Below are 26,350 nucleotides of genomic sequence, written 5' to 3' on the forward strand. Positions count from 1 at the left end.
AACAAACAGGAGCCAACCATGCCCAACCCCACCCTGAAGCCAGAGAGTGATACAGTACTTTTGTTCCTTTTGTTATGAGATTCTCTCATATTAAAATACACACTTGCATCACAGTCTCAAACATGCGCACACACACACACACACGCACACACACAGACTATGCACTCACATTCAAGAGTAACTGACCTCTCAAGAAATACAACTATGGCAAAAAAAAGACATTAAAGTACACATGAAAGGTTCTGTAGAATGAAGAGAATACATCCCCACGCCATTTCTGTTTTTATTCAAAAGCTCAATTAAAAATCAACTTCATTGTTAATTCGTTTTTCCTTTTATTTCCAATTTACATCAATTAAAAGTGTAACAAAATAAACAAAACAAAAATGATCATAATAAAATTAATAATAAAAAAAAAAATATACACACCCTCACACACACAGAGACAACCCACCCTGGTTGTTTTGAGCGGCTTTCCTCGGAGCCAAGCGGTTCACCTTTGGGGTCTGGACTCCAGAGGAGGCCTCCCAGTAGCCCCTATCTCCCCTGTCTTACCCTACTGCACCTGTCCTCCAGGGTGGAGTGTGTGTGTGGTGTGAGGCTAGTGGGAATTGGGGGCGTTTGGGGAACAATGGCGAAGACTGAATTACAGAACTCATAGCACCTTCTGAAGAGAGAGCAACCCAAAGCAAAGATGGCCGTTCAGCCCCAGATCCACCTGAAAGCTAATTTTTGGTCAGCTCAGATTTAAGGTCAACATTTTCACTTTGTTTTTCAGCGTGAGGTAGCTTTAAACAATCAGGATGGCTACAATAAAAGCAAAACAAATTTCCCTCAAATTTGTCACAATTTTGGATGATAACTGGGTAAAAACGCCTTCTTCTGATGGGCAGTCAAGGGGTACAGGACAATGAAACATACATCCCAAATGAAACCTCACTTTCCAAAAAGTGTTGGTGTGCATATAGACACATGTACACACATAATGTGGAAATATATATAAAACCATCTGGTTGTTTATAAACACAGACTTTTACAACAATAGAACCAAGGATTTATAATACACAGTAAAAGTTTTGCTCCTGCTCACGATGGACAAGTCTGGAGCACCTGGATTTGATTTTACTAACTGAGAATATTCTTTTGGTCTACATTGATTCAAAATGCCGTATTTGTGGGTCAGGAGGGAAACAGGGAGGGAGGTGGAGTAGGACTGGGGCAGAGGCTTGTGTTGCTGTTCTGTAGTGGAAGGGGCTTGTCTTACTTGCATAGTAAACCCGCCCAGTCCTACCTCAACTGCCCATTTAGGTTAGAAAATAAATAAGTGACATCGAGTCATGTTTCTGTTCTCCATCACTTGTTCGCTTGGTCCCTCTTCCTCCTGGCTCTGACTCATTCCCGTCAACAGTGGGCCATGGGAAACATGACTGGATCTCAGGAAGCGGGTTGACAGGGAATGCTGGTGTGATGTACAGATATTGCCGGTGCCCTTCAGTGCTAACATCCAGGGAGTACAACTTGGAGAGCACTTCTTTGTGAGAGAAAAAGTATCAATTTTCTTTTATAATTTCCTGTCTTCTTTATTGTGGAAGTGTGTGTAATGTTTCATGGTTGAGTTATTTTATTTCATGTTTTTTTTTTTTCGGGCCGTTGTGATATTCCACTTTACAAGAAGCAGACTGCGCCTACGTCCACTCCAAACTCCTGATCCGCTCCTCCGATGTCCATGGGAGCAATGTCCACGATGGGCAGACGGGAGGTCTTCTGTGTTTTGTACTCAAAGACGGTCTTGCCCCACTGGCCTGTATGTTTCTGTTGGTTGAGAGAGTAGAGAAATGTGTTAACCAACAGTCTTATCAACAGTCACATATAAGGCTAAAGAGACAGTTTGCACTCTACATTTGTTCAATATTCCCTAGCTGAACACATCATGCTCCATCTTGCAGCCATTAGTCCTCACCTTGCAGCCATCCTCCAACACGCCATATGTGAAGCGGCTGTTGCCCTCTGCGCGGATCTCCACATCGTTGGAGCCCTGCAGCAGCAGAGCCTTCTTCAGGTTGCCTGTGGCCTGGTCCATGTAGGCAACGCTGTTCTTGCAGTGGTAAGTGATGTTCTGAGACGCTTCCGTGGACAGGAGCCTCAAGAAGGTCAGCTGGACACTGGCAGCGTTGGCGGCAGGGCCGTCCTGAGCGTAGCTGAACTGTAGGGCCAGACAGCAGGTTGGGGTGTTAATCATAACCAACTGTTTTCATGTAGAGCAAAATCATTTGGCCAATGTGCAGAAGTAAGAGAATTCTACATCTCAGTTTTAACATGATGGACTGATCAAGAATTTGAGAGAGAAAGATGTTATCAGGAGGGAAATCATATAAGTGGACTCACGTGGAATCCTCCGTTCATGGTCTCTCCGAACCAGACGTGCTTGCGGTCCTTGCTCTTGCTTGACCACCAGTTCTTCTTTGGCACCTTGGCTATGCTTGGGTAGATGCAGGTCTCTCCAGTCTCCATGTTACAGAAGGCCTTGATGGCATCAGCTGTGCTGCCAATGTTGGGATCAACCCAGTAGTCACCTGGAGAGATGAGAGAGGAGTGGGTTAGATTCATATTGATGCGTAACACACTGTTTTCCTTGTCTGTGGTCCTGTATAACTCAATGTAAGTCACTCTGAATGTCAACCAAATGCCTAAAATGTAAATGTATTAATACCAAATCTACCCCAAAGTCTCTTCCCCTGCATCTTTTGCCCACTACCCCTGCTTACCGCTCTTCCACTCAGGGTGGCACAGTTTAAGGTCTCTGCAGCTGCGGGCGGGGTTCTTCTGGGTGCCGTCGGGGCTGCGAATGTTCTCGATCTGGTTGTTGATGGACTTGAGTGTGGCATCCACCTCAACATCGTGCTGCCTCAGAGAGCTGGAGGCCTCATCGGCCCTCATGTACCTGAGAGGATCAGGGGACTTCTCAGGCTGAGACAGGCCGGCGAAGGCAGACATGTCGATGCCGGGGCCAGGAGGACCGGGAGGACCAGGGGGTCCGGGGTTACCAGGAGGACCCTGAAGGTGGGAGAAAACAAGGAATGGATCAGGGAATATCAAGACAGGAGTGAAATAATACATAGGCCTGTGGTGGTTATTCAACCGCCTTATGTCATGTGTACAGTACTCTCAGATTTTGTTTCTCTAAGGCTGCTGCATGTTACTCACAGCAGGACCAGACTCTCCAGAGCGTCCACGAGGTCCGGGAGGTCCAATGGGGCCAGGCTGTCCGTTTGATCCATCTTTGCCAGCAGGTCCGACTGGTCCAGGAGGTCCCTACAGAGACAGTGAGTGTTAATCAAAGTAAAAGCCGGTGGATACTAACATGTCTTAGTAGAGCTGTATGACATAGTTCACCTGAAACATACTGAAATTGTGTTTTTTTGTTCAAATTGTACAACTATAATATCGGTCACTTTGAATGATTGTGCTGTATGCATGCTGGCTCTGAAAACATCAGTTCATCTGATAATGCAGTGCAAATGCGGCAGCAGTCTTCTTCTATTACCCCTATCTCCTCCAGACTGTTTTACCTTGTTATGCATAAAGATTATTCGTGTGGTGACATTTCCCATCATTTCCGTTATCGCGCACAGTGCTTAGCTAATCTCAAATTGATATTACAGTCCATTTCTGATCTCAGCAGGAGTGGCTTTACAAATAATGGTCTCTCCCGTCTGTCTTCCTCCACCATCGCGGAGAGTAATTACAAAAATCCTTAGCTGTCCATCTTATCACAGCGGTGGGTAATTAAAGCACATCGCCTTTTCTGTCCCGTACTTTGTTAGGTGATTGGAGAATTACAAAGAGACTAACCTGCGCCCTTCATTACCATCACATATAACTTGGATGTTAAAGCAGACTGTCCTATCTGTAGGAAGGAATATAATAAGAGTTTTTCTTTTCCATCATTCTTCCCTTTTACCCAGTTTTCTCACCTTGGAGCCACTTGGTCCGGCAGGTCCAGAAGATCCAGAATCTCCAGCGGGACCCTGTTTGGACAAATACAACAGATTAGATGGTAGAACATACAGGCCATGCAAAGATACAGCAGGGTGAAAGGTTTTACGGCAGGGATGAACTGCTGGATCACTTACAGGAGGTCCAGGAAGACCCTGCAGACCAGTGAAACCACGGTGACCCTTCTGTCCCCTCTCTCCTGCCTCGCCACCCTCTCCCTTGTCTCCACGTGGTCCTTGGGGTCCCTGAAATAAAGGTGTGTGATGTATTAATAGTGCACCAAAACATATGGCTGCATATGTGTAGTATATTTAATGGTCCAAATCAAAGCATATAAGGACCTAATGAAACTTAATGATATATTAGCAGTTAGAGCTGATGGTACTCACAGCCATTCCTCTAGCGCCAGCTGGTCCTGAGGGTCCAGCAGGTCCTTGAGCACCCTGAAGGAAGAAAGAAAGAACAGTTTCAGTGCTCCATTACATTAACATTAAATGTATGAATCAGTGCACAACGCTAAAAACACTTTTCCCCTGGCAACATGCTCTGTGTGTTGTGTTACTCACAGACTCTCCTCTGTCTCCTTGCTTGCCGAGGGGACCAACGGGACCAGGGGCACCGGGGGAGCCAGGAGCTCCAGGGGCCCCAGCAGGACCAGTGTTACCACGCTCTCCCTGTAGGAGGGCACATGGTCATGACTCAGGATAACAGCATTCAACCATGGTTGTCCAGTTATCAACAACATCCACAAAACTCTCTTCTTAATGAAGCAGTTGCTGTAAAACAGCAGATCCAATAGACTTTTGTACTTTTGAACAGTGGTGATTGGCTGAACTGGATCCAGATTTTTAAGTCAAGCTGTCTCTCACCTTGACTCCAAGAGCTCCATCCCTACCAGGGGGTCCATCTGATCCAGGGTTGCCCTGAAACACAGAAGCATCATTTTTTGATTAAATGACATGCAATAATGAGAGAGCAATGTACATAATGGGTGGTTCTTTGTTGTTTGTCATTTGTTTGTTTGATTGCCTGTTTAATGTAGAATGATCAGGATGAAATAATAAAGGTAAATGACTTATTTCCCATATTGTAAATATGATCATTGTATTTCTAATAGTGTAGATATGATCACTGTTTGTACAACCATGAAACACTGGATGTGCTCCTGATGCTCTCCCATTATTTATGGTTTACAGATTATGTTTTTTGGTGCTGTATGTTGTTGACAATGTTATTGTTGTTTAGTTCTGACCTCTCTTCCAGTCTCTCCAGCAGGTCCAGTCAGTCCAGGGGGTCCCACAGGTCCAGGGGGTCCACGGTCACCGCCACCACCTGGAGCTCCCTGCTTACCAGGCTCTCCCTGATCATGAAGGAAAATATTGTATCAGAGTCACATTGAGGCAGGAACAGTAGATTTTACACACAGACTGGTCTAATAGAATGCATAATACATGCAGTTGGCTTTATCTCAGTGTGTAGTAGATAGTTGATGTTTGTATAGAGCAGAGGACCAGAGGACATTGTTTGACTTTCATCAGTTGTCAATGGTTCCTGTGATATTCAGAGCCCAGAGTAATCCTCTGACTTCCAATGGATTCGCTACTGAGAGAAACTATAAAGTGAGAATGTGCCTGAATGTACACTTATGTTAGTGGATCAATATTTTGTATTGATTCAGTAAGGCTTGCAATAGAATCACCAGTCCTGAGGATAATCCTGAAAATCTAACTGACAAGAGTAAGCTAGCCTGCAAACCTTAGGCAAACTTGCACTAAGATTAAAGCCTGTATCACATAATTCTTCATATTTCAGCGAAATTCATGGATTTTATCTCTCAGCGTGTGACTTTGTAAAAACCCTGAGATGTGACCAGGCTTCAGACCTCAGACAGATTTTGAAAGTGTTACAGGGCCAGGCCCCAGGCAAGCAAATTTTCATAGTCACACAACTGAACAGCAAATATCTGGATGAATAAACGTACAGAAGGTCCAGGGAGACCAGGGAAGCCTCTCTCTCCACGCTGACCAGGCAGACCAACAATACCACGAGATCCAGCCAGACCCTGGGGACCTGAAGGCCCATCGGGACCCTACAGAAGAAAGAGAGAAGACTGAGTTAGGATAAATGTTCTTGCTGAGCTGCAGAGACCACGTTCTCATGTCAGTAAGGTATAGTTCTAGTGGAATAAATTGATAAATAAAACTCTATGGTGATATGGTCATAATGTCCCTCAAAGTTTGAAGTTTATTTTGTCCCTTGTGGATAGCAGGCTGGAATAGCTGCTATCCAAAAATAGCCTTTTTTTACAGTCTATGGGTGTCACAGATGATGTGCACCCACTTAGTGAAAGTTACTTGAAGTGCGTCAAATCGAAAGTGGGAGACTCAGACTCACAGGGGGTCCATCCTCTCCAGGCTCTCCCTTCTCTCCTGGGGTGCCAGCAGGTCCACGAAGCCCAGCGTCTCCCTGTCTGCCTGGGGTGCCAGTGTCACCACGAGCACCCTTAGGACCGTCTTTACCAGAAGGACCAGCAGGGCCAGAAGCACCAGGATTACCCTGCGATGGAAAGAGAGAGAAGCTCAGTAGGAGTAACAGCAGAAATACATGACATGCTGATTAAAGAAATAAGATTCCCCAGTTGTGATTTTTGTTTATGATTATATACTCACATTGGGGCCAGGAGATCCAACTCTTCCAGCAGCACCAGGGAAACCGGTAGCACCCTACAAATGACAGTAAGAGTTCAGTCAATATAAACACAACTGAGCTATCTGATATATCCACCTATTACTCTATTACCTGTTACTCTATTATAAGGATGTTAAGAGATAACTATAAAGGACTCAATATACTGTATGTGGAAAGGACCAGTCATGCATTTTATTTCATACTGTTCTGGCCTTCAGTCTAAACACCTTCTCTCCCTCTATGTGAATAAACTGAACTTAACGAAATGACCTATCTGGCTTTTTGAATGAACAGAATCTAGCCATTGAGAGCCATTCGATACTGCCGACATTATGCTGTCCATAGACTCCATTGATTCCATTGACTACTAGTCTTGCTGTATAATCTATACATGTGTTCAATTTAAGTAGTCTGTGCCAGTTTGTTCATGTGATAAAGAAAAAATAGGAATTGCTTACAGGAGCTCCCTGAGCACCACGGGCTCCTTTAGGTCCATTAACACCAGTGGGTCCCTGAAAAAGAGAGAAACAGCAAACAACAATTAATCGTGTTTATATAAGACCGGGGTGTGTTTTAAGTACTTCAGAAACTTGTGCGGCAAAGTATAAGATGTTTCCAGCGTTCAGGCTAGTGTCATTTAGCCCGTTTTCAGGACATGTTTTGGGCCGAGGTCGAGTACCCACCACGGGTCCAGGGGCTCCAGAAGGTCCCTGAGGTCCAGGAGCACCAGCATCTCCCTTCTGTCCACCCTCACCAATCTCTCCCTTGGCACCAGGCTGACCATCTGCACCCTAGATATATAAAGAGAATTGTAATGACCAATAGTGAACAGTACCGCAGATTAAATATTTTATCTTTTCTTCATTGGAACAAATAGTATTGTGGTGATTTTACTTACAGGAGGCCCGGCAAAGCCAGCAGGCCCAGGAGGCCCGTTCTCACCACGGTCGCCCTGCAAGAGGACAGAAGACACTGAGGGTCAATACAAGCTTGGACTGAGATTTGCAGATATTGTATTCATGTTCTTTATATAAACAAAACTATGTGTTATATAACTATAGTAAAAGAAAAGCCTGTTATAGGGAAACAATGTCTACGATCCTCTGCAATTGGACAGTGAGAGGTGCTTGCATGAGAAAGCACTGAGCAAGTAGTCAATTTCACTGGTTTGGAGCAATGACTAGTCTATTTTTCACTGGACCAACTCTTAGAGTGTCTGTCCTGAGGTTGAGGGTTTGCTCCCCAATTTTTTTATTATCTCTCTGTCTGGTAGACAGAGTCAAAAAACCTAAATTCAGAGCAATGGCATCACACTCAATCCAGGGTATATTATTATTTTTGAGAGTGGATTAGACTAGACTAGTGTTTATTAAAGACATGATTCTCTCTACGCCAGTGTTTCTCCACACTTTCTTAGAACTGCAGTACACTTCGGAGAGACACAAAAGCCCACGGCACACACCAAGTTATTGATTGTTTGGAAGTATCACAGAAAGTGAGAAAATATGTGTGATCCTCTGTCAATTGGCAAAACTGTCTTGAGGAAATTAATCCTTCATTTCATTTTGCCTTCATTCTCTTAAAATTTGAACAAAATCTGAAGGCAAGCCTGAGCTCAGTCTGAGACACACACACCAGCTGAGGAATACTGTTCTATACAGCAAATCAGTTAGCATAGTGTGGCAAAGTCTGTATATAACAAGAAATAGACACTGGGAGGGACTTACAGGAGCACCACGAGCACCGGCAGCACCAGTAGGGCCAGAAGGTCCAGTCTCACCCTGGGAGGAAAAGAAACAGTTACTCAAAGCAACCAAATACACACAGAGCATGAATGTATACTACATGCACTGGTCATTTTAATTAAAATGGGCTCCAATATTCAAATTCACCAGATGATCTTACAAGTAAAATCATCAAATTACCCCTATAAACCTCAAAAGGGTGACAATGTTCTTCTTACCTTGGCACCGTTGGGTCCAGCTGGGCCAGGAGGACCAATGGGACCAGTCAAACCCTGAGAAGGAAGAGACCGTAGATGGAGAGAGAAGAGAAAAAAGATGGAGAGAGGAGAGTTAAAGAGTGATCAGAGGAAGCAAACCAATGTAGCATCACTCTCTGACGATATTGAAAGAACAAGAAAATAAGGATCTATTTTGAACTCACTCTAGAACCGTCCTTTCCAGGAGCTCCCTCGGGTCCCTTCTCTCCGTTGTCTCCCTGTTGGACAGAGAGGAAGTCAGCATGTGTATCATAAGACAGACAGACCTCGAGTCAAGCCATTTGCTCCTTTAAATGTACCATATTAGATGCTATATACTACTGTTTCACTCGTGAAACAGTCCATAAGGATGATATGAAAGTCCACTGTTACAGCTGTAAAAGAATCTGTTACTCACTCTGTCTCCCTTGGGTCCGGAGATGCCACCCGCTCCTCTCTCTCCTGGCATACCCTGCAGGCCGGGCGGTCCCTGGGATCCAGGAGCGCCAGCTGGTCCAATGGCTCCCTGGAGGAGAGGAAGAAGCCAGCTGGATTAGTATGAGTGGGCCTAACTGAACCTGACTGGTTGCATTATGGAGATGAGATGGCATAGAAAAGCCTTGGTAGGAGATGATATGTTGTTCTGGAATTGCAACCTAAAATCTAGTATACAAGTTCTGTCAAACTGCACTTGGGACCTGGTGAATAACTTAAACACGTGTGGAGGAGATGCTGTACAGCCAGGTATAGAGGATACTTATTGGCCCATGACAAAGACAGTTGACCAATAACTCCAATGGAGGCAAAATCTGTCAAAAGGTGTCCACTCACCTTGGGTCCATCAGTTCCAGGAGTTCCAGGAAGTCCACGAGGTCCCTGAAGACCCTGAGGTCCAGCACCACCCCTCTCACCAGGGAAACCACGCTCACCCTACCAGGGAGCAAACACACAGGGAATGAATAGGAGAAACAGGAACTGGTAGTAATTCCTAGTAGTTGGAGTAATTGAATGTCTTGCTGTATAAAAGCCCCATAAAAGGCATTATATACAGTGTAACAATGGTATATACATGTCATAATTTGCTATATGTGTGCAGTAATATGTGTTTTGAAATCATTGCATGGCCTTATGAAGAAAAGAACCCTGGACATGGAAACTCACTCTGGGTCCAACAGCACCAGCAGCTCCACCCTCTCCAGGAACACCCTACAGAGGGAAAAGAGACAGTTAGCTACAGTGGCTTTACATGAGATCTATTAAAGGTGCAGTCTTTAATTCATTTATTAGACCATCTATTCACATATGTCCTTGAAAAGTATGACTTGTAAATGGAAGATAAGTTTTGAATCAATAAAAAAAATAAAAGAAAAAAATCTATGTAAAAGTTGTTTTTATCTATCACATACTGTCAGTCTTTGTATCAACAGCTCAGACAGTAATTTTCACACTGGAAAATAACTTTAATCCAATAAATCATGGTATAATCAAAGCCATTAGTGGGGCGACAACATCTCAAACAGAGGATCATACTGCAATCATGGATTGGGGTTTTACAATCATTATTATTATTATTCATTATTATCCTTGCCAAAGAGGTTACATCTCAGCCCTGTTACTAACAACACTAATAACATGGAATTCGGTGGACAGAGAAGAACAATTATCACCGATTATGTTTTTTTGTTGTAACTACAAAACTAACAGAGATAGAGACTGATTCCAAATCCCAAGAGTATGTTTGCAGGGTCAACAAATCAATTTAACTTAAAATTTAAGTGATAAGTCTGATGTCTTTGGGTGTAACAGCAAGTTGGAGAATTGTTAAGCATTGGTGGAGGTTTACGCTCTCCAAGTGCCTTCTAGCTGCAAAAACCAGACTGAATATTTATATCACCTGATGCTTGACCGAATATGCTTTTTGAATATCTGAATATTATCTTTAATGTGAAGTGCAAACAAAGATCAACCTATAGATCCATCAATTGACCAGCAATTGGTTTGCATAAAACATGTGAAAGCAGAGTAGATGCTCACCTGGTCACCAGGCTTTCCTGCCTCTCCTGGGGGTCCAGAAGGTCCAGGCAGACCCTGGTCAACAACAACAAGCGATGAGTTACATGATATGCTTAAAGGCAGACTGAGTCACTGCTTATAGGTCTGATGTTTTCAGAAGTAAACAATTCTGCATGGTAAGCCGTCAAGCACTCTATAATGCTCAAAGTGATGTTGATGAAATGTTTCTTTCCTTCTGCTCTGTTTCCTTGATGCTTGAATGTATATAGGTTTACCATGTGAGTATATCTAGTACTCATTATACTGTAACAGTATGGAAATACACACTTGTGACTGGGAAAAACTGGATGTCACTGTCACTGATTTCTGTTATGAGCACTGGCAGAAAGAATTTGAGGTTTGGGGTTTGGTTGTTATGGATGTTATGGGCCTATATTGGATGTTTTTTAGGACAGATATATCTGGGGTTTAACAGGAAAGTAATCTCACCTGGAAACCGGAAGGTCCAGGCTGTCCTTGCTCTCCTCTCTCTCCAGCAGGTCCCTAGGAGAGACCCAAACGCAGGTTATCAACCCAGGAAGGCAAATTAAGAGTCTGTAAACTCTCAGCTGAAGGTAAGCACAAGTCTTACAACAGTTAATTATTATATTGTATTATATTGCCCTTGGATGGCTGGTACTATAAGGATAGCTTTTAGTGTGGTAATCCCAGACTCCTAAGTCATGAATGAAATACTCACAGCAGGGCCGGGAGGTCCACCAGCACCAGTCTCACCATCTTTTCCAGGCAGACCCTGTTCACAGACAGCAATGGAAGGCATTTAAAATGTGAAGTGTGACAGAAAAAAAGAAATCATTTGTAAAGGTTAATGGAATTTATTTTAGGGAGAAAATATACTTACTCTCAAACCAGTGCGACCCAAAAGACCCTTCTCTCCTGCCTTGCCGGGTTCACCCTGTTGAAGAAAAACCCTGTTAGTTGGTCTGTGGAGAGACTCTTGGGCATCAAGTGCTGCATGGCTATAGACAGTAATGCTATTTGGCAACTTTAATAGATCTAGACATGTATGTAATTTCACTGTATATTATCAAGTTTTCCTTATGTTGTGCGAACATGTTGTATTTCCATGTGTAATGGTGAAGATGCCCCCGCCTTTCCGAACTTATGAAGTTTTACTCTTGTCAAAAACCCTGAGACACTTACATTGGCTCCCTTTGGTCCGGGGAATCCCATCACTCCTGGCTGTCCACGGGCTCCCTGAGGACCGGGTGGGCCAGGGCGACCATCCTCACCAGAGGCACCCTGTCACAGACACAAGGCACAATCCCAAAATCAACACCTGAACCCATAGATAGCCCCCGAATTGGGAGAGGAAACTAGGTCTGTGCTCATGATGTTGTGTTTGCCTGCAAAAATAATGATTATGCTAGCATGCAAAAAAAAAGAAAGTGTAGTTGCTCTTCTTGACCCTAAATTGCTGCTTGTGGCTTTGGTTGGCAATGCTTGCACCTCAGACTCTGTGCCTGGCAGGAAAGCATGTGAATGTGCTGCTCTCATGTGAATAGGCTGTAAAAAGCTGCAGCATGAATGGGGTCTAAATGAAATGATAGGCTCTAAAAAGCTACAGTGTGAATGGAGTCTAAATGAAATTATAGGCAATGTTACTGGTGTTGCTGTGCCATTTTGTATTATGCTCTGCAGTTCTGCTTTAGTGAATAGTGTCATTGAAAAGTTTTTGCTTGGAAATTAATAAAAACAGAACATTGTCTTGTAGTTAGAGACTACTCTCTAAGTTAGAGTTGTACTTACAGAGGGTCCAACTTTGCCTTGGGGACCAGCATCTCCAGGACGACCAGTGAGACCCTATAACAGCCACACATACAGACTGTCAGCATCTTTCAAGAAGTAGGAGGGTCAAGGATGGTCTTGACAATGTACATAATTCTGCTGAGGACAATTATTATGCATAATGCTTAAATCAATCAAACCAATCATACTAAATATCCCTCTGGTGAGTTTTTATACACTACAGAGGCTAAAAGTGAGTGACACTTTCTGGGGTCTGGGGTGGTAATGAGCGGGGGAACAGTACTCACTCTGGCTCCAGGGAGACCAGACTCTCCTGTGCGTCCTGGGTCTCCAGTGGCTCCCTTAGGGCCAGCAGCGCCAGGAACACCACGGTCACCAGGGGCTCCCTGCAGAAGACATACATCATACATCATACATCATACATCATACATCATATATCATAACAACTGGCATGGACGGAATCTTGTAGAAATACTGGTAAAGTACTGTATTGGTGAAGTCTATGAGCTGAAAAGAGTTCTGATCTTCTACCATTTTAAGGAAGACCCACCTTAGCACCAGCAAGACCATCTTGACCGGGGAAACCACGGTTACCAGGAGCTCCCTGGAAACAATCAAACAATTAGATACAACAGTCTATTCATAATGTTATTATTTCCCAATATTATTGTATATCCAGATTACTCACTCTCTCTCCAGGAGGTCCGAGTGGTCCAGCAGAACCAGGCTCTCCTCTGGCTCCTCTCTTTCCCTCCTCACCAGCAGGGCCAGGGGCACCTAGAGGACCAGCAGGGCCCTGGAAGATGAAGAGATATAAGTATAATTTGTCCATTTTTCTTTCTTTTTTTTTGTCTAATTCCATTTGGAATATATGTTAAGACATGTTTGTTATGTTATAATCACTGAAATCAAGTAGCAACTGAGCAACTCACAAGCTCTCCCTTGGGTCCAGCTTCACCTTTGAATCCAGGAATACCAGGGTCTCCCTAAGCAAGGAAAAGAGAGATGATGGTCATGACAATAAATAACCATAACAATATGACCACAAATATGTATATATATGAATACATGTATCACACTAACACTGACTGAATCACTTGGAATCACAACAATTTTCAGCTGATTCCCCAGTGACTTACAGACTGTCCCTTGGGCCCAAGAGGTCCTGTTGCTCCCTGAGGTCCAGGTGGGCCACGGGGGCCTGGGAACCCAGGAGCACCAGCAATACCAGGACCACCCTTCAGGGAAGAAAGAGACAGACAAACTTGAGAATCAAGTAAAACACAAATACAAATTCATAATTATATAGCAAGAGAAGATAATGCAGGACTGCAAGTTAAGAGAATGTACTTACAGCAGATCCTTTAGCTCCAGGAATACCATCAGTACCGGGGTTACCCTATAGGGACAATGACAGAAAAAAATACATTAATGTGGAGCAACAAAGCTAGTGTAATGAGTGGGATTGTCCTATGAGAAAATCAAAATGTATATATATGGAGATTCAGAATGAAGCTTTCACTGAGCCAAGGTACGCACAGATGCTCCAGCGGGTCCAGGAGATCCTGGGGTACCAGCCTCTCCGCGGGGTCCCTGTGCTCCCTCTGATCCTCGGGCGCCAGTAGGACCGGCCTCTCCCTGACAGGACACAAGGTATTTATGCTTAACAGAAGGAGAAACTCATCGATCCTACATCTCATTAAGATGCTGAACTAATACACACAATCTAGATAGGCTAGAGGCCAAGTGCAGTAAGTGTGACTGTACAACTGTTATCAGACAGTTTGCTACCGCTGTATTTTGTCAGTGCTTATGGCAAAACAAAACAGATCAAGAACCATAAGGCACAATAATAGATCCTTATAAGAGTGCAAGATAGTGATGTATTTTGCAACCATTTGTCTGTTCTTACATGCTTGCAATGTAAAATGGAGCTGTTTGAAATGCAAGACAAATTTATCTAACATTCTCATCGCAAGAAAGTTAATCAAATCTTTATGAATCTTTTTCTTCCTTGAGAAACTGATTATGATGTAAATTGTATAAAATGCTACTGATTTTGATCATTACAGGATGAAAAATAGTTCCAAAAATCTTTAAACGTTTATGTTTATTAAATGTTATGTTATATATTATGGAATGAAATAAATAAGGATTTTCAATCTTCTGTCACATAAGTTATTAACAACACCAACATATGTGATGTGATGCGATATGATTCTGTGTATACAGACTGAAAGAAACAGCTGATAAAAGTGAGTCATTATAAGAGGATCAGCTTTTAGAGAGTCCCATAGGAAGAATTGACTGCATGGTGAGGCAGAACATGAAGATGCTGAGCACCACAAGTGGTCAATAAATTCAAGTGACACTCACCCAGCTTGAATTGCTCTACTTCAACACATAGAGTCTGCTGCGGAAAACAAAGAGAGGAGAATAATCTGAATTGTGCAAACCTTGGCTCCTGGGGATCCTGGGAAACCGGGAGCTCCAGCAGGGCCGACAGGTCCCTGTAGGAAGGAACAGTTTCCAAGTTAGATTGGTTGTGTGTAGATGTTTACCCAGAGCTCTGACCACAACTGATTCAAAGAACAGAAGGGCTTTTTATCAGAGCTATCCAGGTTAGGCGCTGGCCATCCACCGCAAAATAGATTGCACCTCGCTCCTTTTGATAGAGTGAGAAGAGAACCTCCACAAGAACCCCCTGGTCTGGGCATTCAACTCACATGGTCCAGATTAGTGTTATTTTATTACCACTAAGGGGAGAAGAGAACTTCGAGAAGAACCCCCTGGTCTGGGCATCCAACTCGCGCGCCTGGTCTGGCCTCCTTGTTCTTTACTCCACCCCAGTTAGTATTATTATTTTGTTTTGATAGGGAACCTTGAGAAGAACCCCCTGGTCTGGGCATTCAACTCACATGGTCCAAATTAGTGTTATTTTATTACCACTAAGGGGAAAAGAGAACTTCGTGGTCTAGGGTTCACGTCTCATCACTTTCTAGTTGTGCTATCTTCCAATAACAATATCACTCAAAAGAAATATAAAATGCTTTATGTGAAACAGTATATTGGGAGCAGTGTAGGGAGTATGATACGTACAGGAGGACCAGCAGGACCAGGCAAGCCATCATTTCCACGGGCACCCTGAAAACAGACAAGACAAGAATGGGTTCACCAGTCACAGTGAAGAGACCATGAAATTATAACTGTCCAAACTATTCCAAGTTGCAAAACACAGTGTACAGCAAACTATACAGAAAATACTGAGCACTGTTCAGCTGATTGAAGTAGATATGAGGCCGTTACTCACAGCAGATCCAGCGGCTCCGGGACGTCCTCTCTCACCAGGCAGACCACGTGGGCCCTATGACAGGAAATACGAATACAGAGATGAAGGCAGAACTCGATCAGTTCATGATAAAATATATAACATTAATTCATGCACCTAATTATCTCTCAGTCTGTCACTGTTTCATGAAAACGTACCATGGGTCCAGGGGCACCGTTCTCTCCGGGAGCGCCACCCTCTCCCTAAAAAGGAGAGAGATCAGAATAGTTAGTCTCAGGTTTTAAAAATGGTTTAACCTAAACCTGAGTTAATGGCTATGCATATTGGCTAAACAATGGAAATCTGGAGTCTGTGGAAGAGACCTATGGACTGAAGCTTGGAGCAGACAGTTACATTAGCACTTAACATATGAAAATGTGATATTTGACATTTCAAGAAGAGAATATGATTGACAGGCGATGCGATGGTCTTACTTTGGCTCCTGCAGCGCCATTCTCTCCCTTGGCTCCATCCAGACCAGGGTGACCCTACAAAGAGACAGAAAAACACAACAAAACTCATTAGGACATCAGTCAATTATTAGGTCTGATCAATGAGCATCTATTTGTGTGGAGATGAGAGAAACACTTACTCTGTGTCCTTTGATTCCAGGAAGACCAGGAGTTCCAGGGAATCCACGAGCTCCCTGAAATAAAGGCACAAATCCGGGAATGAAGCATTGGCTTGAGGACTATTTCATCTACCAATAGTATTGGTAATACATTAAAATATGGAAATGATTAATTATTGATAATTTACAGATGGGTTTGCTCACCTGAGGTCCAGCAGGTCCGCGCTCACCAGATTTTCCAGGTTTGCCAGCCTCACCCTAGAAACAAACAGGAATGATCACTTGTTAACACACAGCAGATCATCAGCTGCATGATGAGGTGTAGCTGCACTGTATTGTACTGTGGTAGGAAGCTGTGCATGCAGCCTGTTTTGGGGTATTCATCACTGTCATGAATGTTGTTGGGAGATAGACAGTGCCCCCTGGTGGCACATATGTGTTTGTACTGTGCACACATTTTAGGCTATATAATAAATGGGCAGTCTGTTAGATGAAAAGGCTTATTAAAAGCTATTAATATGGTGGAATGAGACATAGACACAGACTGACTCTTAACATCAGTGTGAAATAATAGGGGGAAATAAATGATATGGTTGTGTTGTTATTTGGAACATAGAATGGCAGTCAACATGTTTTTAGGAAATGCTTTGCATTTGTTTGTTAATATAAATCGTATTACTTTGGACCTTTGACCTTTGACCCTGACCTGCTACTGTTGATCAAAGGACTCCATCTAACAGTGGGATTTGTGCTTGTGTGTGTGGGTTTCTGCGGGCTTGTGTTTCAGACATGTGACTATTTGGTGCATCCCAAAAGTATCTGATATGTCAGTTTGTAGATGAAGCCACAACACTTACATCACTTCCTGGTTTTCCAGATGGTCCAGGTGGTCCGCGAGGTCCCATGGATCCCTGTAATCAGACAAAGGAAGACAAATCGTTACGGACGTTTATCCACTTGCTCCATGTACAGACATTAGAAAGGCCTCTGTAAAACCCTGAAAACCCTGAAAACCCTGTTCAGTGTCCATCTGTTTAACTATTTCCTTAGCATCCATACACAATTTGTGGGTTTTGACAGCAATTATGCCCATACTTTCCATCTGAGCACTCCTGCATCCACCAGGTCAGAGAAGTCAGACAGGGTTGGACCAATTTAAAACAGAAATAGATCTGTAGAATAGTTGCAGTATCAGCATCAAAGCTGAATATTTTAAGTCAAAATGAACTTAGGTATAGGCTTATGATAAGAAGTGCCATTTTTTCATTATAAAGGTAGGTGCTGTTGGTGAACCCTGAACTTAGCCATTAAATGCCATGTATACAGTCTAACTGGCTATCCATAAAACACAAAGAGATGCATTCTGGGATAGCTATTAATACTTACAGCAGAACCAGGCTCTCCAGTCTCTCCAGGGTTACCTTGGAAACCCTGTGGGCCCTAGAATAGAGGTGGAATAGAGCAAAGTATTAGGAATTTATTATATTATTTAACAAATACCAGTAAATTTCCATATAAGCTAACCAATCATAATGACCAATCACATTATGATTTAGAGCTTGTGGAGGATCATAATCATCAGTCAACATTATTGTCTACAGACATTTTAAATAAGTGTTGTTTCTACTTACAGGAGCTCCAGTAGGGCCGGGGGGGCCGCGGGGACCCATAGGGCCCTGTGACAGAAACACAAGACACACAGAGGTATATTAGTATAACTAGCATTTAGTTTTTCCCACGCAATGAGACAAAATTGTCAAATAAGTGGTTTAAATAAAGCATTCATCATTCAATGTCAATGACGTTTATATTAAATGTAACATGGACTCAATTCAGTGTTCAGAGGATTTCAGTGAATGATATTTCTATCACAGTATCGTGGAGTAGAAATAATTGGCCACTAGGCGGCAGTGTTGCAACAATATCTGTAAATCTATATTTGGCACAGTAATTTATTCAGTTTATTTTTTACCATTATGTTCAGCAGTCACTCTCAGCCAAGCTAAATGTCAATAATGAGGTCATGGCACTGTGACAGATGTCGTGTAAATCAGTCTGTCTTCCCCTACAGTCCACAGTTCTCACCATTGGTCCTTGCATCACTCCCATCTGAGCGCCTCCAGCCTTCTCATCAAATCCACCAGCCATCTGAGCAGCAAAGTTCTGTAAACACATGAGACAGACAGAGGCTGTCAGACAGTTTATCCAGTTTAACTGATCTGAAGTCAAAGCTGCCTACTGAGGCATTAAGGGTTTAAATGGTAACTCAGTGCTTCCCTACCATAATAAAGAAAGTAGAGAAATCTGCCTAACATGCTCACCTCTTCCTAATAAAATAAAGCACCAATTCTTTTTTTCACCATCAGCCAAGATATTTTTGAGAAAGCATATATTGAAGATAGTCTCTTTGGGACAGTAGATCTATAGTGTGCTCAACTGCTTGTTTGTTTGTTTCTTTCTTTCTTTCTTTTTGTTACTGTGTGAAAAGTGCCCTTAAAAAATCATCTCGTGGACTCATTTTGAGGTGTTTCCCTGTATGGATCTAGCCACATTATAAAGTCCAAATGGAAAGGGAAGATTCAGACTGGACTTAATAAAAAGAAAATGATCTACTGTTTTATGTTAAAGATTAGTGTTGTCTAACATTGTCCAACAGTACGTATATGTAGTATGTCAGTGTTTAGTCTCTTGTCATATATTTGAATGCAAAAACTATCAATAAAAAAAAATGCAAATGGAGAAAATAAGAGATTTAATAATGGAAAAGATACTAATCATGGCCTAGCAGAAGGATTTATCTTAGCAGAATACCATTATGACATTCCTATAGATTTTACACCCGTTTTATTTATTTTGCCAATCATTGAGAGTAATGAGGGTAATGCTATGGAGTTGGGAGTTAATTCCCAGGAGGAAAGACAGACTTGGTAAATTGTGGTTTATGCCATGTGTTACACCAGTGTCCTCAGACTCACCCCTCCAAGCCCTGGTGGTCCGTTGGGTCCGGGTGGTCCAGGGGGGCCGGGGTTTCCTGGGGTGCCAGGCTCACCATCTCTGCCTCTTGGTCCAGGATTTCCCTAGGGAAAAAGAGGAAGCGATAAACAAATTGAACTGTTAATTAATCATCTTACCATATCCAGTAAGTCACCTGTCACTTGGAGAATTAAAGAAACAATAGCATAACAGACTTCATAGTTATCTGAGATGAGTTTAAAGTAAAGTTCAAAACTTGGCTGTAGCTACAACTGCACCTGTCCTGCTTCACCCATCTGCTGTATGTGTGATTCAGGTTAATGTTCACTATTAAGACCTCGTAGAAAACGTGGAATGGTGTACACATTCAACCCAAGTTGGGTACAGGTGCAGGACAAAATCAGCAACTACAAAGAGACAAGGAAGGATGTCCGCACACTGAATATAAGCTCCCAAAGAATTTAATGCAACGTTTCAACCGGCAAGGTCTTCGGACATCCTTCCTTGTCTCTTTGTAACTATTAAGACCTCAGCATTAATTTAATGCTACAGGCTTCATACTTGTTCCTTTGAACCATTATGTTCAAGTCCCAAACTAGTAGGTGCTTCATGCTATTCAAAACAGAAATGTGTATGGAAGAGGTCAGTCTGATATTTGTTCCATGATGGGCAGAGTTGGACATTCAAGCACTTGCTCACATACAGAACGCTGTAACAGTTAATTTATAATAATCATCAGAACCTGTGTTTGCTGGCCAAGTATTTAGCTGAGCATTAATAGAAAAGAATGAGATCTTATACAGACAATTAATTAATTCTTCTGTATCGCCCACTGAGCAGATTGCAGGAGTTTTTGTTTGGTCACAAAATGTGTTGTTTCTTACCTTATCACCCTTAGCGCCAGCCTCTCCGCGTGTTCCCTGCTCTCCTGGGGGGCCCTGCAGAGACAAAGATATTTGTGTCAGCAGGATTCACAGTATTGTTAAAACTGCTTTTCAGGACAAGATGCATTGTATAGTGCACCAAGAAACTGCATCATTAAACATTGCTTAGTTAAGTAACGAATAAAGATAATAAATATTAATATTTTAGGCTATATTTTGCATGTATTTTCTTAATGAGCTCCCTAAAATGAATGAAAAGACTGTAATATTTACCATAGGGCCTGGTGGTCCTTTTGGTCCTACAACCTGCACAAAGGAAAAAGAAAGCTTTTCTCAATTTTCTGTGTTTTTTGGGATAAAATAATCTTAATTACAAGACAAATCTTTCATGCTGTGCCAGGTTGTGCCAGTCTCTGAACCACCAAGATTCAGAACAAGGACATTCCAACATTGTTGGCGGTGGACATGAAGCCAAAAACACAACATGATGAGGATGCCATTTGACAGGACAGGTTTTGGTCAAAACATCACCCCTTCTTAACCTCCGTTTGGCAGACTTTGTTCACTTGCCATGTGCACTTGCAGGAAAGTTGCTGAGAGGATCTAAGAGGATTTTATTGGGTTCATTATGTCCAAGGAATGTGAGGTTTTGTCCCCTTTGTCAGTGGAAATCCAACAAAAAACACTGTAGCTAATCACTTATCAGCAAGAGAAGTTGCCACTCTAGAGATCAGATGATTCTTCAGGGGAAAATTTAAAAAGAGAGATAAAAGTGAGGTAATCAATAACATGAAAGGCTGTGTGCCCTTCCAGCCTTTGTGGATAGCTCTAAGTCTAGATGGCTGTAAAAATGTCAGTCTGTACAATTTTTGTTTTCAACAGCAAGTTCTTGGAACATTGTGTTGATGATTGTTACAGGCCCCAAAACAGAAAGATGTGCTCACTTATTTCAAATAAAAAGGATAGGAACAAAACAAGCAACAAACTCAGTTGATTCATCCTCAGTCCAAAAATGAGTTTGGATGCAGCTGTTGAGAGTATTTGAAGCATTAAGTCACTACGGAGCATTACTGAAGATTCATACTTACATCTGCAATCTCTCCTGGTTCGCCTTTCTGGCCCTGATTGATAAAAGAAAGGAACAACATGAGTCTGAAACACTGCCTTCAGAAATAAACTAAATTCATTCTCTAGATTTTACAACAAATGCACGCTCATTTGTTTATAATTATATCGTGTTCATTGCTATCTGTTCTGTGTGTGGGCGGATATCAGTGTTTTCCCACAACCCATTGCCTCACCTTAGCACCAATCGACTCTGATGTTGCAGATGGATCGATGAGGGAAAAGAAAGAACAACAACATTAAAATTGGCAAACTTCAGCTTAGAAGTCCAGTTTCTCGTGGTCAGGAACTGAGACCAGCAACAACATGGCATCTAATGACGCCAAACACCATTCACTGATCAAATACCATTCACCAAACCCAAAAGCAAGGCACCCATCCAGATTGGATTTAATAGTATGATTGTTTCTTAGAGGGATAAAGCAGAAGCAAGCATAGACATGGAGATGAAAATGACAGTAGTAACAAGTAATCATGTTAACAATAAGCTGCACAAATCAGAAAGTGTTTGGATCCAATCACTATAAAGGCACAGCTAGTTCTGACAGCCATAGCAATGGCTGCTGTCCAATGGGCATTACAAATCATATCTTATCTAATAAAGCATGGCATCCAATGATAGAATGCTCTTTTGGAAACTGTGTATATTATGTGGTTATGAAAGATTGTTTATTACAAATTTGTGAAACTAAATTATGTTGAAATGAGCTTAAACATATTCTATCTCTAACAGCCTGGATGATCCATTACTGAGCAGGAAGTGTGACGTCAGCAAAAACATTTTGGTCTACTTGTGTTTTCTGATGGAATTATTCATATTCATATAGACAACATACCTGTAAATATTCTCTCTTTGACAGCTTGGTATCTATTTGCTTACATAATTGTTAAATCATGTCTCCCATGTCATGTGTCAAGTCAAATGTGGACCAGGCGCTTCTGAAGACACCGCAGGAATACAGCGGCTCTTCACAAGGCCTGGAACAGTTGGCAGGTTTGTCTATCTAGTGCTGATATGAAGCCTTACAAGTAAAAAGTTGGGTGGACTTCAGCCAATCTCTGAGTGATTTCACCTCAAGACACTTTCATTTTGTGGAAGGTGAAATCAGTCAGTGATTGAGCGCTCAGAATAATCCAGGCAGCAGAGATAATAGGCTTCATCTCAGTCACTAGTAGAAATAAGCGGAAGCATCTCCGCTGGTTCAGGTGAGAACCAGACAAGACATCTCAGGATCCATCAAACTTCATATGGCAATAACTTCCATAGGGAGAGAGATAGTCCTGATAATGTTGCTTAACTGGTCTCCATCCAGAACAAGCACAGAAACACTTTGGAATAGGGAACATCATGTAATACTTTAATAAATACTTTAGAATTAATCCCGACCATTACTTTACATACAAGTACAATGTATGTATTGCTTATGCCAAAATGTATTACAGTAGCTGAATTGTTGATATAGACTAGAATGGATGACATCAGACTACAGGAGCCCAACTCAGGCAGAATATTATGACCCTCAGCTACTATAGTTCCCTATTCAAAGTGTTAGCCAGAGTGAGATAAAGGCAAGGTAAAGAGTAATTTATTTATGGGTACGTGAATAAATAAATTACAACCAATGGGGGCACTGGCATCAGCAGGGCAGATGGGGCAGCACTCTCCGGATGGGATGATGGGGTTGGCACACTCTTTGATCTCCTCGCAGATTATCTCATCGCACAGAACCGCTCCGCTGTCGCACACACAGATGCGACACGGCTCCGGCTTCCACACATCCTTATCATTATAATTCTGTCCATCTTGGATGCAGCCGCCTGCCTCCTCTGTGGCAACCAGCAGGGGGTGGGGGGGGCATGGCAGACGGACAGGAATAGGAGCAGTGGGAAGGCGGAAAGGTAGGTGCAAGGGAGGGTTAGATATAAAGAAGTATTGGAATTCACACAGTGTTGTGGGTTGGTGCAGCAGGTGGTATAAAGAAAAGATAAAGTTATTTTTAGGAGAGGTTGGGAGGTGCGAGTACAGAGAGGATGTGGGGGGAGAAGGGGCAAGGTGAGGAAGTGGGGGGGAGTCACAACAATGTGGGGGGCGAGATGGAGGGGGGGTGTGGTTATTGAAGTAGGGCAGGGTTAGAAGTGAGTGAAGGGGAGGGAAGTGGGAGGAAGAAGCAGAAAGATAAAAAGTTATCCTCCGTCAAATGAAGGCTCTGAACACCACAGACACAGTAGTGCAAAGTATCAGTTCACAGTCAAAAACCGACATAACACAGGAACACAGCATATGAACATTGAGTGTGCCACTTTCTTTTTCTATATGAGACAGCAAGTATATTTAGCTTTCATATTTTTCTCTCATGAAGGCTGAAATAATGAGACAAATTTCAACACGCGCAATGTTGACCTTTGGTCTGTATTTTAGCTGAAGGCCTGAATATGGATAAAGAGGCCTTGTTCTAGCAGAGTTGTTGATTCAAGGTATTAACTGGGCACCTAAAAATACACTGACAAAATGGTACAAAACAGTAGCTGTAATGCACAACTACATTTTACAAGGATCAGTTCTGCATTGTAACTGAAGAAGCAGGCAGGAAAAGGCTTTCATTCCAAATCATCATATGGAGAATTGTAAGCTATAGCAGCATTAAGTGTTAAATCAACAAAGGCTACATTTAGCAGTGAGGTCTAAAGTCCTGGTCGAGGTATTTCACGTCGTGGGCAGAGTATATTTAACCTGCAGGCCTGCTCTGCTCTCTGGTGACCAGTGCAGCTCACATGAATGAGCCTCTCTCACGGGAAGACTGAGCCCAATTGACAAGCTGCTGCCTTAAGTAAACAGGGGGTCCTTCTAAATTTCTCCATCTGGATCTCATAGCTGTGTCAAGCGCCAGTTCAAACACATTGGAGAATTAAGAATGGGTGGTTTGTTTTATGTATACAGCTTAAGGTTGGGTCGACTAAATGCTACTATTTGCTTTTGAGCAGTTATGTGAAAGCGATTCTTAGCACATACCTGTTAGAAGACTATTCTGTTTAATTTATGTTCGCAAATGAGGCGGGTTTGGCTCCTTGCAATTAGCTGCATTCTACTCCACTATCGATTTTCATTTGTGGGATAATGCATTGCTAAAATGAATGAATACTGCAAGAGAGGAAGGTGTTAAAAGTTAATAGAAACTCTGCTTGATATAACAGGGAATGTGGAGCAGCAAATGTTAAAGTCCATCTCCCTACAAACAGAATTATACTGTATCTCCATCATCTCTTGTCTCCCTGCTGTGCAGCCTCTCCTCTGCTTTATGGACTTACTGACTGCCACTCCCTTCCTGCTCCCCTTTGAGCCTGCTAGTCTGGGGTCAAGCACCGTCTGACCCTGCCATTTCACATCATGAAAACCCCAAAGTCTATTCCAGCCAAGGTTTACCCTAGATATCATTCATTAGCAGTAAAGCCCACATTTGAAATAGCTCCAACAAACGGAAACCTGTTACTCTCAGAAAATGCTGAATGTGTTAGAATGTAGACCCACAGGACCAGTGTCCTCTAAAAATTGGCAAATAAAGCATGCAAGGATATATTTAAACGGTGCTGGCTGCTTGCTTGCTAATGAACTCTATCAAGCAGATGTGCAGTGCCAAACTGGCACTGCGGTTAAGAGGAAACACAGAGAGAAACCTGTTGAGCAGTAGGACCCAGGTGGGGAACAAATGGAGGCTTGTTCACCTGGTCCTCCATCCCACACAGATGTGCCTTGACAGCCTCACCTATCCTCCAGAGAGAAAGGCACTGTCTCACTGTAAAGACCACTGATACCTTCAAGTATTCACCCAAACAATAAGATATTCAGAATTCCTGCACATTAGCATTGTGAATAACAAAAATGCATGCATTCTAACTGGGTAAAGTCATCAAAAGAAGGCATCCCAACAGGTAGCCTAACTTTGAGGTGCGCTCCTCATTGTGAATCCACTCTCTTCACATTTCACATCATACCAGTGGCATTTGATTTGATTGTTCTGAAATATCAGGTAGGTATTTAGCAGGTAGAGAAGGTTGGGGTGGATAGAAAAAAGTTGGTAATGTCATCAGCGCCACAATCCACATTTTGCAAATAAAAAAAAGACAAAATCAAGACAAAAATGCATAACTTACGGTCGTCCTCTTCCTGACATCTGACCACGGATAGTAAAACAACTTGGGATGCTACAAGTAGCAGAACAGTCCTTGAATCCACAAAGCTGAACATGTCTAAATATTAGACATGCAGGAGCTCGGGTGAGAAATGACGGGACGGAGCAGACCTGCCTCTCAGTGGTGTGTAAGTGTGTGTTTCCCAGAGACTACGATGGCACCATGCAGTCAAACCCTTCCAAAATCTAAGTGGAATCCAACGCGGGGCCCCAGCCGGCACTCTGCACCCACCGCGTCAGGGCAAGAACCGCGGTTTTATGTCCACGGTGCCTTCTATGGATCTTCGTATATTCCAAAATACCAGTCCTTCCCCCAGACCCCCAGTCGAGCTGAAACCCGAACCTTATCTCCCTCCCCTCCGCCCATCAGCATCTATTCTCCCTGGGGTTTTTTTTTTTTTTCTCTCTCTCTCTCCTTCCTCCCTTGACCCGCTTGGCCCGGCCTGCCCAAGAGATGCACCTTCACTTTCACATTGAATGCAGAGTTAGCACCAGCGGAGCACAGGACTTTCTCTCACTCGACCGCCTGCAAAATGTGTCAGTAAATCTCAAAGCAGAGGGAATTCAATAAATTGGATTTCTGTTCAGAGTTCAGAGTACAATCTAAATATTTTAGGGCTGTTATCGATGTTACAGTAAACTATATAAATTCATAATTCTCTAGTGGGTTAGTCTACAAACGCAATATCAAGTCATTTATGTCTATGTCGTGTTGTCAATATATAGGCTAGATTAAAACTATCTAACTATTAGTAAAGTGAATTATTGTTAGCCTACCACTTGAACAACTGGAAA

General features: G+C 42.7%; 1 protein-coding gene across 7 annotated transcripts; it reads right to left on the minus strand.

Annotated features, from left to right (window-relative positions):
- Positions 1-322: 322 nt before the first annotated feature.
- On the minus strand, positions 323-25,767 carry col2a1a (collagen, type II, alpha 1a). 7 transcript variants are annotated; one of them, XM_071543507.1, is made up of 54 exons: positions 25,518-25,767; positions 23,001-23,195; positions 21,545-21,561; positions 21,332-21,364; positions 20,517-20,549; positions 20,244-20,297; positions 19,362-19,463; positions 18,472-18,549; positions 18,018-18,062; positions 17,773-17,826; positions 17,244-17,297; positions 16,591-16,644; positions 16,408-16,461; positions 16,250-16,303; positions 15,974-16,018; positions 15,798-15,851; positions 15,587-15,631; positions 14,944-14,997; positions 14,027-14,125; positions 13,842-13,886; positions 13,627-13,725; positions 13,420-13,473; positions 13,176-13,283; positions 13,038-13,091; positions 12,775-12,873; positions 12,488-12,541; positions 11,882-11,980; positions 11,580-11,633; positions 11,418-11,471; positions 11,168-11,221; positions 10,700-10,753; positions 9,827-9,871; positions 9,497-9,595; positions 9,084-9,191; positions 8,851-8,904; positions 8,648-8,701; positions 8,412-8,465; positions 7,583-7,636; positions 7,368-7,475; positions 7,143-7,196; positions 6,666-6,719; positions 6,391-6,552; positions 5,978-6,085; positions 5,249-5,356; positions 4,866-4,919; positions 4,563-4,670; positions 4,386-4,439; positions 4,134-4,241; positions 3,975-4,028; positions 3,205-3,312; positions 2,766-3,054; positions 2,386-2,573; positions 1,961-2,203; positions 323-1,812 (listed from the first exon to the last, which is right to left on the minus strand). In XM_071543507.1, the coding sequence occupies exons 1-54, from the start codon at positions 25,609-25,611 to the stop codon at positions 1,666-1,668; spliced, it is 4,461 nt and encodes a 1,486-aa protein (XP_071399608.1). In that variant the 5' UTR covers positions 25,612-25,767; the 3' UTR covers positions 323-1,665. The 7 variants fall into 7 exon arrangements, with proteins under 7 accessions (XP_071399608.1, XP_071399607.1, XP_071399606.1 ...); XM_071543506.1 differs by having other exon boundaries at positions 22,989-23,195; XM_071543505.1 differs by lacking the exon at positions 21,545-21,561 and having other exon boundaries at positions 22,969-23,195.
- Between the last annotated feature and the right edge of the window lie 583 nt (positions 25,768-26,350).

Source organism: Centroberyx affinis, unplaced genomic scaffold, assembly GCF_046629955.1.
Source record: "Centroberyx affinis isolate AG114_WGS23_722 - 3 ecotype Tasmania unplaced genomic scaffold, CSIRO-AGI_Caff_v1 ptg004325l_1, whole genome shotgun sequence".
NCBI classification, from domain to species: domain Eukaryota; kingdom Metazoa; phylum Chordata; class Actinopteri; order Beryciformes; family Berycidae; genus Centroberyx; species Centroberyx affinis.